Source organism: Schistocerca americana, chromosome 4 (genome assembly GCF_021461395.2).
Source record: "Schistocerca americana isolate TAMUIC-IGC-003095 chromosome 4, iqSchAmer2.1, whole genome shotgun sequence".
Classification (NCBI taxonomy): Eukaryota; Metazoa; Arthropoda; class Insecta; order Orthoptera; family Acrididae; genus Schistocerca; species Schistocerca americana.
Window position 1 is genome coordinate 794,442,780 of NC_060122.1, and position 14,767 is coordinate 794,457,546.

General features: G+C 39.7%; 1 protein-coding gene across 1 annotated transcript in view; it reads left to right on the forward strand.

Annotated features, from left to right (window-relative positions):
• LOC124613089 overlaps window positions 1–14,767 on the forward strand; it is a gene marked incomplete at its 5' end in the record, with an annotated part of 146,726 nt that overhangs the window by 97,073 nt on the left and 34,886 nt on the right. Inside the window, one exon of the mRNA XM_047141677.1 lies at window positions 1,002–1,391. Coding sequence (XP_046997633.1) covers window positions 1,002–1,391 — 390 coding nt within the window. The remainder of the gene's footprint in view (window positions 1–1,001; window positions 1,392–14,767) is intronic.

Genomic DNA, 14,767 nt, shown 5'->3' on the forward strand with positions numbered 1-14,767 from the left:
TGTTTGGTAAATATGACATTGGTCACTTAATTATAGTGTCTCTTGGTCTGCCATATTACACTGTATTCAAGAACAGCATTCACGGTGTGGCTGCATTGTGGCTTGAACAATGTATTACAGAACAGTAAACAACGTACTTTAAAATAAGCTTGCTGATTTTCTTTTAATTTCTGTACTTGTTAAGTAAAAGTATTACTAATTCCCTTTATGAACTGAAGAAATTAATACACAAAATGAGATTTCTATGAAGGCAGCAGAAACATTTTGTATAAAAGTTATTAAATTCCTGCAATTTTTTGTTGTTATAGTTGCTAACAGATTTGACAATGGCATTTAAATTAATGTCACTGTCAAATCTGTTAGCAATGCAGAAGACATATACACTCCTGTTAAAAGAGTTATTTACAGTAAATGTAAATCACAAATACTTATTTGCCACGAAATTAGTTATACACAACACTTATAACTTATAAAAATTCTCAAAAGTACAATTGTACATTGACACATGTAGCTACACACTGAATTACACAATAAAATTAAGGAACAGTTGTTTTTGAGTAAAGATAGCGTTGCGAAAAGTTTCTAAAAAAACACAAATTAAGTTTACAATTGACAATATCATAAGAGTTTTTCACAGTATTTGCAAATGTTGAAAAATAAACAATATATTACAACACACACAAATTTCGTTGACACAACTGATGAAAGATTACTCGGTTAATCACTGCTCTATGGTCAGAATATAGTGAAGCCAATACATGGTCTTGGAGGTGATTTATCAAATTCTTTACATTCAGTTGGAAGAAATGTGCTAAATGTTCACAATCTAGAATATGTCATGGTTTTTTTTCTTTTTGTCAATGTATTTAAATTAAATGTTTTGACTGCAGTTAATAGAGAAAACACTTATTGTTCATCAGATGATGCAGGCTTACATACACGAACTTAATCTAAGGTAACTTGAAAAACAGAGGGAGCATACAAGTGTTCTGTCATTGCAGGTTCACTTTCCAGAGCACAGTGAGGCAGATTGAGCGACGTAGGCTCGCAGAGCGATTGTCCCGTGAAGCAGAGCTGAAGGAGAAGCAGAGACTAAGTGAACTGGAGGCAATGCGCCAAGTAGAGGAAGAGTTCCAGCGGAAACGTGCACGTGAGAAAGCCAATATCCGGCAGCAACTGCGGCTCTTCTCACTGGATGAACAACTCTACTCGTCACTGCCTGCTGGTTGGGGTGGTGCACGTGCTGAGCCAGATGGTGCTGCCTCACCTCAGCCATCGCCACCACCTGCATCCTCCCCAATAACAGGGACAACCACTGCTACATCCACACAAGTACTATCAGAATACCGTGAACCACGAAGGGAGTATCGTGACTACAGGCCCTCCTCTAGGTCAGTATCAAACAACTTTGTCCTCATTACTGTCCAGCATGGCTACCAGGCCATCAAATGCTCACTAATTCACACGGCTTGCAGGTTTCATCCCCTCACACACAATGTTCGTAGATTGCATCATAAAAAATAATCTTCAACTATTTAGAAATGGTAAAGTAGGAGAGAGCTATCATAAACAGTGTCTGTATAACACACATTAAATTCACATGCTGAGGTGGTTAATAGATCCTGTGGGTTATGCAGAGGCTAGACTGTGAGCAACTGCACATGGTGGGAGAAGCAATCTGGGTGGTGGGGGTAAGGATGAGGCTGGGGTGGGGAGGAGGAGGGATGGCAGGGTAGGACAGGGACAGGGTGCAAATAGGGTAGGGCAGCTAGGTGCAGTCAGGAGGTAAATGAGGTGCAGGAGAGAGGGGGGGGGGGAGGAGAGAAGTAAAAAGACTGTGGGTGTGTTGGTGGAATAGAAGGCTGTGTAATGCTGTAGTGGGAACAAGGAAAGACATAGGTGGGTGGACAATGACTACCGAACATAGATGCCAGGAGGGTTACAGGAACATAGGATACATTTCAGGTAGAGTTCCCACCTGTGCAATTCAGAATAGCTGGTGTTGGTAGGAAGGATCCAAATGACACAGGCTGTGAGACAATCACTGAAATAAAGAACGTTGTGCTGGGCAGCATGCTCAGCAACTGGGTGGTCAAGCTGTTTCATGCAGCTATTCATACAGTTGGAGATCTTGTTGCTTGTTATGCCCATGTAGAGTGTAGCACAGTGGTTGCAGCTTAGCATGTAGATCACATTACTAGTTTCACACATAGCCCAGTCTTTGATGGCAGAGGTGATGCTTGTGTCTGGACTGGAGTAGATGGTGGTGGGAGAATATATGGGGCAGGTCTTGCATCTATTACAGGGATATGAGCCATGACGCAAGGGGTTGGGAGCAAGGGCTGTGTGGGGATGGACAAGGATATTGTGCAGGTTCAGTGGGTGGCAGAAGGAGGGTGGGAGAGGTGTGAAGGATACTTCTCATTTTAGGGCATGATGAGAGGTAGATGAAACCGTGGCAGAAAACGTGATTCAGTTGCTCCAGTCCTGGGTGGTACTGAATCACAAGGGAAATGTTCCTCTGTGGCTGGACAGAGGACTTTGGGAGGTTGTGGTTGACTGGAGAGATAAGGCGGCATGGGAGATTTGTTTCTGAACAAACCTGGGAGGATAATTACAGTCTTTGAAGGCCTCAGCAGGACCCCTGATATATTTATAGAAGAATTTATTGTCACTACAGATATGATGACTACAGGTGGCAAAGATGTATGGGAGGGACTTCTTGGTATGGAATGGTGGCATCTGTCAAAGTCGAGGTATTGCTGGTGGTTGGTAGGTTTGTTATGGGCAGAGGTACTGATGTAGCCATCTTTGAGGTGGAGGTCAACATTGAGGATGGTGGCTTACTGGGTTGAGGTGGACCAGATGAAGCGAATGGGGGAGAAGCTGTTCAGGTTCTGGAGGGATGTGAATAGGGTGTCCTCACCATCCTTCATTCAGATCATGAATATGTCATCAGTGAATCTGAACGAGGTGAGGGGTTTGGGATTCTGGGTGATTAAGAAGGATTTCTCTAGATGGCCCATGAGTAGGTTGGCATAGGATGGTGCCATGAGCGTGCCCATTGCCATTCCCCAGATTTGTTTGTAGGTGATGGCTTCAAAGCAGAAGTAATTGTGGGTGAGGATATAGTTGGTCATGGTGACCAGGAAGGAGGTTGTGGGTTTCAAATCCATCAGGCATTGGGAAAGGTAGTGTTCAATAGTGGCAAGGCTATGGACATTAGGGGTGTTAGTGTAAGGGGAGGGGGCATCAGTAGTGACTAGCAGGACACCGTGTGGTCATTATTCCATACTGGATTTTCCATTGTTTGACACATATTTCATATAGCTGTAAATGAACAATTTAATTAGCAGAAAAACTGTTGCTTTTCTATAACAGTATTCAATTACTATTCATCTATCACTTCATGGTTTCAAATACTCATATATGCTAATAATTAAGACATTTTTTTAACTTTTTACATTAGTCCCTAAATAATGCCAGATATTTGTACATCAAGTACCTGTGTAATTTATTGTTGCAGAGACTAGTAAAGCCTACTTTTAATCTTTTGAGATTCTGTGATTCTTAATTGCCCGTGGTTAATGTTGTAAGCTACTGTCATGTAATTTATTAAGATGAGGTTACTTTGCAATGGAGTTACAATATAAATAATGCAATTTTAATGTTTTGTCTTCTGGAAACTACCAACATTAACAAAATATTGCAGTCTGACAGATGTACCTTTCTATACTAATCATCTTTCTCTAAAATAACAACATTTGGTGCTGCAGAACAAATATCAGTCTACAAGGGGATGTGGACAAGGGGGAAGTGTTGTACCATGCCAACAGCAGCATCCAATCACGCTGCTCTCGATGTATGTTGACTTGCTATTCCGATCATCTGATTACCTTCAACATTTCCCAAGTTTATCATTTACATTCATGTATGCACAGCTTACACTATGTTAATTATCACAGCATAATGACATCCCATTATTCCACAAAAGTTTTAACTTGGGGTTCTAATATGAAACAAAGGTTCAAGTTAAAATGCCCAATAAAATATTTAGACTGCTACAAAAAATACTAATACCATATTCAAAATATCTTTTTCTAGGGTGGCTGGGGTGGTGAGGAGGAGGGTGAGCAGGGTAGGACAGGGACAGGGTGCAGATAGAGTAAGGCAGCTAGGTGCAGTCGGAAGGTAAACGAGGGGGGAAGGAAGGAGAGAATTAAAAGATAAGGATAAAAAATTAGATGCTCAGAAAATGACATGCATATTACAGTACCATATTTCATGTCTGTTAAATAATATTTAAATGTGGTTCAACCAAAACTCTATAAGCATTTGCCATATTTCAGTACAGTATGCTATGTACACAATGAACAAATGTGTTTAAAACTCATTTACGAAACTGAAAAGGATAGATTGCTACTCACTTCATACAGGAGGGATTGATTCACAAACAGGCACAATGAAAAAGACTGCTAAACTTTTAAGCTTTTGAGCAAGAAGTCCCATTTTCCAAATTAGAAATAGAATGTGGGCACATTCTCTATTTTGGAAGGAGGACTTTTTTTCACCAAAAGCTTAAATGTTTAGCAGTCTTTTTCATTGTGTTTGTCTGTGACTCAGTGCCTCCTATATGTGGTGAATAACAATCTATTCTTCTCATATGGTGGTAATTCCATCCTGGACTTTCCATTGTTTTGTTTATAATCATGAATGTTCAAACACATACAAAGGCCAGAAGTCATTAATATTATTGTGCAGATGATAATTTTATTAAGTACTAGTAGTAAGTCGAATCCATACTAGGGCTGCTGAAAACATAAATATATCCATATTTTTTCCAAAATAGTCATATACCATTAAAACTGCTGTGTTATCACGTTAGTATGTGTGTGTGTGTATATGAAAACAATGAATTATGAAAAGCATGTAACTGAAAAAAATTGATAATACTAGAAAACACATAATTATTGCTCTACCATATCAAAAGGAATCATTCGTCAAAACCATACTATTTTCTCAGCCAATTTTGATTCATAGGCACTTGCACATGTTTACAGAGACCTGGCAGTGACCAAAAGTACTGTGAGTTGTTGGGTGAAGCACATGTCATCATCTCAACAAGGTTGTGCAGACCTGTTCGATCTCCTGCATGCCAGCTGACTGCACACAGCTGACTTCTGCAGTGCACAGTCACTGATGGCAATTATCAAGGTTGCCACAAGTTCTTGAAATCAAAGAATTTCAAACAAGTCAGGGAAATATCAGGGGGGAAAAAAACTGGAAAAATGTCATTTTTGTCTCAGTAGATGAAACAGTTTGTTTACTGAGATGTCACACATTGTTGCTGCCTGGGTGCAGCTGAGTACATGTGCCGTTTCCCTACTCCCTCATTTTTAGTGCTTCTCCCCTTTCTACCATTCCCCTCGGCTTGCAGTCAGTTCTGCCACCACATCTTGCCACTAGCCTAGCAGCTGCCAATGAGAGGCAGGGAGGCGTGAGGAGTGGTTTTTTTGGATCTGATTCTAAGAGACTGTTGACACTGCGGCTCGAGATAGCAGTCATGTGTGCAGGTTCGAGGTAGCAGTCATGTGTGCACAAGTTGTGTCTGAGTGAATGTGTGTATGCTCTCATTTTCTGACAAAGGCTATGGCCGAAAATTTAGTAGTAAGAGTTTTATTGTCTTTTCTATGTGCCTGCCTGCTGCTCCGTGATCATCTTTAGGTGAGTTGCTACCTCGCCTCATTAGTATGGTTCTCAGAGTATCTGCACAAGTTATCTGTTGCATTGATTTATCGCCACGGTCTCATTTTGTCAACATAGTGCCTGCGACACGTGAATTGCTGGCCACATGAGTGGACTTCCATGACGGGCCAAAACCGCAGGCCATTTCTGCGGCTATCTCTAACAGATCGGGCCTGCCAATCTAAAGCCCATAGTTTCCTACTAAAGTACAAACCATGCCCATTGGATCTAGTCCCACCAATCTGCCTGCAGGCTGGGTCTGTTTGTTTGTGGGATAATGCGGCAGATTTTCGTGGTTTACCCTAAAACCCAGGACTGTGGTGCTCCTCAGCAGACCAGAGGCCATTGGGGATGGATCTCAGAAATTGTAATTGTCTCACCGCAAGTACATTGTACATTGCAGTGTTTTATAAACATTTATTCTAGTACATTTTGGCACTTCAAAAATAATTAATATATTAGAAATTATGGGTGGTAAGAAGAAAAAATTGTGGCAGTCGCTGACAGTTTGTACACTATGTACACAAATATTTCTCAAAAGAAAAATCACACAACACTTACAAAATAATAAACATAACATAATAACTAATAACCAACAATAATGAACATAGTAGAACCAACATTTTGTTGGTGGTCACCTATAGTGTTGATTTACACAACTCTTCCCTGCCTTATACACTTCTTTCAGGAGGCCTACTTTTTTCTGAGATCATTTCTGAAATTAGTGAAGGTATTTTAGATCTGTCTTGCAACTCCAAGGAAATGCTTATTTTTGTCACCAAAAGTGTTTCATTTTATTGAAATAAAATAACAAAAGTGGTCTTAATGAAACACATATACCATTTGACTTGCTGTCTCCTTCTGAAAATGGTTCATTACTAAAGATGTTGACATCCTTACATTTTTTTGTTAACTTATGTCTTTACTTAACCTTTAGATCTCAAAATTTGTCAGAGAAAAATGCTAACACTTGTCTGGAAATCAGGGAATTTCACTTGGGGAAACTTGTGGCAACCTTGGTTATGCATTATGCATTACAACATTGTTCTCCTGTAGACACCCAACTTGCTCATCTCACCATGGCTCTCCAGTATAAAACCAGAAGCAGGATTACAGTGGTATCATATTTAAACAAAAGCTGTACAGCATGCTCTGCTGACTGCTCCCTATTGATCCCATAGAGAAAAGTCACACTTTTTTTGGGAGGGGTGTAGCTGAGCACTTGGTGGAAAGTTAATGTTTTCTTAAAAATTTAAAAATATTATCAAGGTTCTTGTCAAATATGACATCATATGATTGTACGCTGATACTGTCGTGTTTTAAGTTATTGCACTAAATGGAAATCAGGAAGCTTCTCCACTAATTTTTTGTAACTCATTTCACAATACAGTCTACAAAGATGGCCCAGAATTCTGGGCCTATGTGCACAACTTTACCATGTGAGGCTCAGAGTTTGAGTAATACATGTGGCAGGTAGTATCTTATTGCATTGTGAGAGAGAGTTATGTGTTTACATTGAGGGAAGACTGACTATTTTATTTACCAGTCCAACAGTTTCCACCAGCTTATTACCAGGTACAGTTCAACAAAAAACTAGCATTATTGTGTCACATGTAAATGAATACCAGCTTCCAAACTGTGTCACTACCAGTAATTGACCTACGTTTCCTTTACTAAATAAAGTTGATAAACAAAAGAAGAAGGGACAAATGGAAAGAACCACAAAATAAGAACAGCTTTGGCTTACTTACAGTGAGGACAATAATTTTGTAACTTCTACATTTTCAACAGATCACATTTACAAAAGTAGCCTAGCAGAGAACTGTGTAGCACTGTCCTCAGATTAAATGGAAAAGAAAGGAAAGAGAAAGCACATGTTTTTAACTTGTTTGGAAAATGGATATACTTCCTAATCTGCTTCTCTCCCCTCTCTCTCTCTCCATTCTAGTGAGATCTTCTCCTGGGAATGCAAAATTTGTGGGAGAAATAAGTTGATAGAGGAGAAGGAGCACAAGATCTGTGCCCTTCAGGTGCAGTTACAAGGCGCAAAGGAGGAACAAGATAGGTTGAGGAGGGTGAAGAGTGGTGGGGGATGGGAACTGGCAGTTGGCAAGAAGGCAGCTAGGAGGAGGACGTATTCAGACAGTATTCAGACTTTGTGTATATGCAATAGATTTGACCAACTGTCAGAGTTGAGTGGAGAGGAGCCTCTTGTAGCTGTAGGTGTATGAAATGTGCAGCAGTCCTCAGCAGTTAGGAGGCCTAGGTTAGTTGTGAAGTCAAACAGAAAGAAGAAGGTTCTGCTGCTAGGTGGTTCGCATGGTAGAGGTGTGGGCCAGCAGTTGCAGGACATGTTGGGGAGTGAGTACCAGGTCACCAGCATTGTGAAGCCTAGTGCAGGTTTGGCTCAGGTGACTGACAGCATAGGGGAGTTATGTAGGAATTTTATGACGGAGAATCAGATAGTGATAGTGGTTGGAGCAGGGGACAGTCTTGATAGGGACGGGAAATATGATGTAGGTGGTGACCTGGTAAAGATAGCTACTCAAACTGGTGGCACTAATGTGCATTTTGTGCAACTGTTTCAGCATCATGATCGGCCTCATCTTAATGTGGCTGTTAAGTGCGTTAACATGGGGCTGGAGAGGCCTCTGATGGCAGAGGGCGTGGGTCACATTTCAGTAGTGCCAGCTGGGCCGATCAGCAGATCAGGTTTCACTAGGCATGGCCTGCACCTCAATAAGTATGGGAAGGGGAAGCTGGCGAAGCTTATAGGCAACATTGTAATGGGTGGTTATGCGTTACAACAATGTTCTAATGCATAATCCGTAACAATGGTTGCTACAAGTTTCCCCGAGTGAAATTCCCTGATTTCCAGGCAAGGTTTAGCATTTATCTCTGACAAAATTTGAGATCTTGAGGGTAAGTAAAGACATAAGTTAACAAAAAAATGTAAGGACTTCTGTATTTCTCCACTGTGTGAGCATAAAATCTACTGATGTCAACATCTTTTGTAATGCACTGTTTTTAGATGGAGAAAACAAGTCAAATGGTATATGTGTTTCATTAAGAGTCAACATCTGTAAGCAGTTCACTAACTTTATCTCCAATACCTCTTATATTTTAATGAAATATGCTAAGTCCTTCTCTACTTGGAAACATGACATCCTCTGAAGGTGATTCCTTAGTTAGGGGGACTTCCTTTAAGCAGTTATACCTATCAGCTGAATTCAGTCTAAAAAAGGTGCACCTCTAACACTAACTACTACAGAAATTTTTCCATGAGTGATCCCACCACCTTGTTTCCTTGACAATTTAGATGCTTCCTTTACCAGGATACAGATTAGCTGGCTGTTTTTCAAGGACTTCCTTGTGGGGTGGGGGGAGTGGCTGTGTACGTAAAAAACAGTATTCCATTCGAGTCCATAGATCTAACATGGCACTGCACTGAGCAGATATTTGAACGTTGTGCAGGGACAGTTGAATTTAGTGAAACTAAACTTCTGTTTGTTGTTGTTTATAGGCCCCCTAACTCTGACTTCAGAGCATTTCTGCTCAGGCTAGATAGGGCTCTTGATTCACTTTGTAGGAAGCACCAGAAATTAGTTATATACGGTGACTTCTATATAAATTTTGTGTATGACAATGCAAGAAAAAGGATGTTGGCAGATCTCCTAAATTAAAATGATCTGATGCAGATTGTGTTTTTTCCAATAGGGCACAGGGGAACAGTAGCACAACCACAGACAATGTTTTTATTCATTCTTCATTACTATATGGGCATTCTGTTAGTAAAAGCATGAATGGCCTTTCATACCATGATGCACAAATTTTAACACTAAAAGGCTTTTGTACTCAGACAAATGTCACATGTAAATACAAACTATGTAGGAAAATTATCCAACAGCAATAGAGAGTTTTTTAAACCTTTTCAAGGAACAAGAGTGGCAGGATGTTTATAGTGCTGATAACATAGATGATACAGGGTGTTTCAAAAATGACCGGTATATTTGAAACGGCAATAAAAACTAAACGAGCAGCGATAGAAATACACCGTTTGTTGCAATATGCTTGGGACAACAGTACATTTTCAGGCGGACAAACTTTCGAAATTACAGTAGTTACAGTTTTCAACAACAGATGGCGCTGCAAGTGATGTGAAAGATATAGAAGACAACGCAGTCTGTGGGTGCGCCATTCTGTACGTCGTCTTTCTGCTGTAAGCGTGTGCTGTTCACAACGTGCAAGTGTGCTGTAGACAACATGGTTTATTCCTTAGAACAGAGGATTTTTCTGGTGTTGGAATTCCACCGCCTAGAACACAGTGTTGTTGCAACAAGACGAAGTTTTCAACGGAGGTTTAATGTAACCAAAGGACCGAAAAGCGATACAATAAAGGATCTGTTTGAAAAATTTCAACGGACTGGGAACGTGACGGATGAATGTGCTGGAAAGGTAGGGCTACCGCGTACGGCAACCACAGAGGGCAACGCGCAGCTAGTGCAGCAGGTGATCCAACAGCGGCCTCGGGTTTCCGTTCGCCGTGTTGCAGCTGCGGTCCAAATGACGCCAACGTCTAGTATCGTCTCATGCGCCAGAGTTTACACCTCTATCCATACAAAATTCAAACGCGGCAACCCCTCAGCGCCGCTACCATTGCTGCACGAGAGACATTCGCTAACGATATAGTGCACAGGATTGATGACGGCGATATGCATGTGGGAAGCATTTGGTTTACTGACGAAGCTTATTTTTACCTGGACGGCTCCATCAATAAACAGAACTGGCGCATATGGGGAACCGAAAAGCCCCATGTTGCAGTCCCATCGTCCCCTGTTTCCTCAAAAAGTACTGGTTTGGGCCGCCATTTCTTCCAAAGGAATCATTGGCCCATTTTTCAGATCCGAAATGATTACTGCATCACGCTATCTGGACATTCTTTGTGAATTTGTGGTGGTACAAACTGCCTTAGACGACACTGCGAACACCTCGTGGTTTATGCAAGATGGTGCCCGGCCACATCGCACGGCCGACGTCTTTAATTTCCTGAATGAATATTACGATGATTGTGTGATTGCTTTGGGCTATCCGAAACATACAGGAGGCGGCGTGGATTGGCCTCCCTATTCGCCAGACATGAACCCCTGTGACTTCTTTCTGTGGGGACACTTGAAAGACCAGGTGTACCGCCAGAATCCAAAAACAATTGAACAGCTGAAGCAGTACATCTCATCTGCATGTGAAGCCATTCTGCCAGACACACTGTCAAAGGTTTCGGGTAATTTCATTCAGAGACTACGCCATATTATTGCTACGCATGGTGGATATGTGGAAAATATCGTACTATAGAGTTTCCCAGACCACAGCGCCATCTGTTGTTGAAAATTGTTAACTACTGTAATTTCGAAAGTTTGTCTGCCTGAAAATGTACTGTTGTCCCAAGCATATTGCAACAAACGGTGTATTTCTATCGCTGCTCGTTTAGTTTTTATTGCCATTTCAAATATACCGGTCATTTTTGAAACACCCTGTAAATATAATGTTTACCTTTACACATTTCTTATGCTCTTTGAGAGTTGCTTTCCATTAGACCATTCTAAATGGGACACTAGCAGTAATAGGCAGCCCGGGTGGCTGACTAGTGAGATAAGGATATCATGTAGAACAAAGCGGTAATTATATCAAAATGTTAGAAGTAGTCACAATCAAGCTGCAGTAGCCCATTGCAAACAGTATTGTAAGGTGCTTAAAACGTTATTAGGAAGGCAAATAGCTAATTCACAGGATAAAATTAAAACCATGTGGTCAGCAGCACAAGGTCGACAATGTAAAGTCAGTTCACAGTAAAAATATTTCTGTTACTGATAAATCAGATATACATACATTATTTAACAATCATTTTCTGAGCATTGGTGGTGAATTAAATAAAAATTTAGCTTCTACAGGGAATTCTATAAGTCTCTTGGCAAATGCCTATCCAAGATTGATGTCTGTAATACTCCTCTGTGATACAGACAAGGGGGAGATTGAGTCAATAATTAAATCACTGAAGACTAAGGACTCTCATGGATATGATGGAGTGCCTAGTAGAATATTAAAGTACTGTGCTGCTCATGTTAGCCCTGTATTCAGCCATATTTGTAAAATGGTCAGTTTCCTGAATGGTTAAAGTACTCTGTAGTAAAGTCACTTTATAAAAAGGGAGAAAGGGATAAGGTAGACAATTTGAGACCTATTTCTATGCCATCAGTGTTTTCTAAAGCTATTGAAAAGGCTGTGTATGTAAGGATAATTGATTATTGTATATCACATGATTTGGTATCAGATGTACAGTTCGGCTTTGGAACTGAAAATGCTGTATTTTCTTTTCTCTGTGAGGTACTGGATGGGTTAAACAAAAGGTTTCAAATGTTAGGCATATTTTGTTTATTTGTCTAAGGCGTTTGATTGTGATGATCACAAAATATTACTCCAGAACAGGGAGTAGCTCTCAATTGGCTCACCTCTTACTTTAGCAACAGACAGAAAAAGGTCATTATTCACAATGTTGAGAATGGCTGTGATGTGTGTGTGTGTGTGTGTGTGTGTGTGTGTGCCTGTGTGTGTGTGTGTGTGTGTGTGTGCTCCAGGGATCAGTGTTGGGACCACTCCTGTCCCTTATGTGTATAAATGATATGCCCTCTAGTATTACGGGTAACTCTAAAACATTTCTGTTTGATAATGACACTAGCTTGGTAGTAAAGGATGTTGTGTGCAACATTAGCTCAGTTTCAAATAGTGCAGTTCATGACTTAAGTTCATGGCTTGTAGAAAATAATCTAACTCTAAATCACAGTAAGACTCAGTTTTTACAGTTTCTAACACACAATTCAACAAAACCTGACATTTTAATTTTACAGAACGGGCATTAGATTAGTGAAACTGAACAGTTCAAATTTCTAGGTGTTCAGATATATAGTAAACTGTCATGGAAAGCCCACATTCAAGATCTAGTTCAAAGACTTAATGCTGCCATTTTTACTATTCGAACGGTATTTGGAGTGAGTGATCGTTCACCACGAAAATTAGTCTACTTTGCTTATTTTCACTCGCTTATGTTGTATGGTATTATATTTTGCGGTAACTCTTCCCATTCTAAAAGGATATTTTTGGCTCAGAAATGGGCAGTTTAGGCAATAAGTGGTGTGAGTTCACGAACCTTTTGGCGACCTCTGTTCACGAGTCTGGGTATTTTGACATTGACCTGTCAATATGTATATTCCTTATAGTTGTTTCTCATTAACAATATTAGCTCATTCCCAAGCATAAGCAGCTTCCACTCAGTTAATACTTGGCAGAAATCAAATCTGCATTTGGATCGGACTTCCTTAACTCTTGTGCAGAAAGGTGCGCAGTATACTGCCACATCCATTTTCAATAAGCTACCACTCAAATTCAAAAATCTTAGCAGTAATCTATGTGCTTTCAAATCAAAACTGAAGAGTTTCCTCATGGGTCACTCCTTCTATTCTGTCGTTGAGTCCCTTGAAAAAGTAAGCTGATTCATATTGTATTGTTGACTGCTTTTACTTAAACTTATAGATTGACTTTTTTCGGGTTTGTAAACATTTTATTTTTATCTGTTATTACTTTTATGTTGTAATTTCATGTACTGACACGTTCCATGACCTCGGATATTTGCTCCTCAATTTGGTCCTACGGAACTTGACTTGTAAATAAATAAATAATCTGATGACATCACACGTTCAACATTCGTGATCCACGTTTGGAGTATTTCCCATCATTTGCAGCCTCACGTGTCTTACATTACTTGCCTCAGCATCATCTAAGTCACTTTGGGAGGTCTTTAAATGTTAATAACAATCACCCTGTATATTAAAAAATATATAGCCTATGTCTGTCCAAATGTTCATTAGAGTATTGTGTAAAAATCTGAAGCAAATCAGACAAGAACTTTTCGAGACTTTTGGTAATAACGTTTACAAAACACACACACACACACACACACACACACCATGTGGCACTCCAGTAGGTATATAAAACACATGTATTTGAATGCAATATTGCCCCAAAATTTCAAAGGACTCACAGATGAACTTTTGAAGATCTGCAATTTTGTAAAAACAAACATTTAAAGTTTTATTTATGTAGATGAAATTGTTCATTTACACAAAACTGTAAATTTCCAAAAGTTATGCACTGATTACATTGAAATTTTGACAAAATTTTGCATTCAAATATACACGTGTTTGTAATAGAGTGCCATATGGTGTGTGTGTAAAGCAAAAATCTATGCACGTTTTTATATAGGCACTGAAGTGCAATATGATTTTTTTATTTATTATTGCTCTTTTTGATATGCTGCCAAATCAGATCAATGTTTCAGATTTCTTAAATCTTTTATGTAAATACCACAATACCAAAATAATCACCCATGTGTATAAATCCTACTGTAAGTACACAATTTTACATTATCATGCAGTGGCTCATTCTACAGGTATACTTTTCCTGACAGATATATAAACTTCTGCAGATTATTTAGCTCCAGGACAAGATGGGCAGAGAGAGGTAGAAACATAATCTTGCATGTGGGATACATACCTCCCAAACCTCTTTTTACAGTTCCAGTGATAACAAAATGCATACTTACTCATACCAATATGACAAATAAATTAGAGACATCTGGTGAAGGAAACATGTTCCTAAGCACTTTGTGTCAACCCCATGAAGATGAAATATTTTAAGATTCTCAGAAAATTCCAAAATATAACCATCAAAGTATCATTGTAATTGAATAGATATTAAAACACAGAAAGCAAGTCTCTCACATAAGGGTCAAATGATCAAAATGGGGACCAATTAAAAGAAAGAATAAAATAAAAAATGTAGAAAAAGACAGAATGCTACTTACCATAAAGAAGACACGCCAAGTTGCAGACAGGCACAGTTAAGTCACTGACATAAAGCTTTTGGCCACAGCCTTCATCAGTAAAAGAGAGACACATACCATTCACACACACAA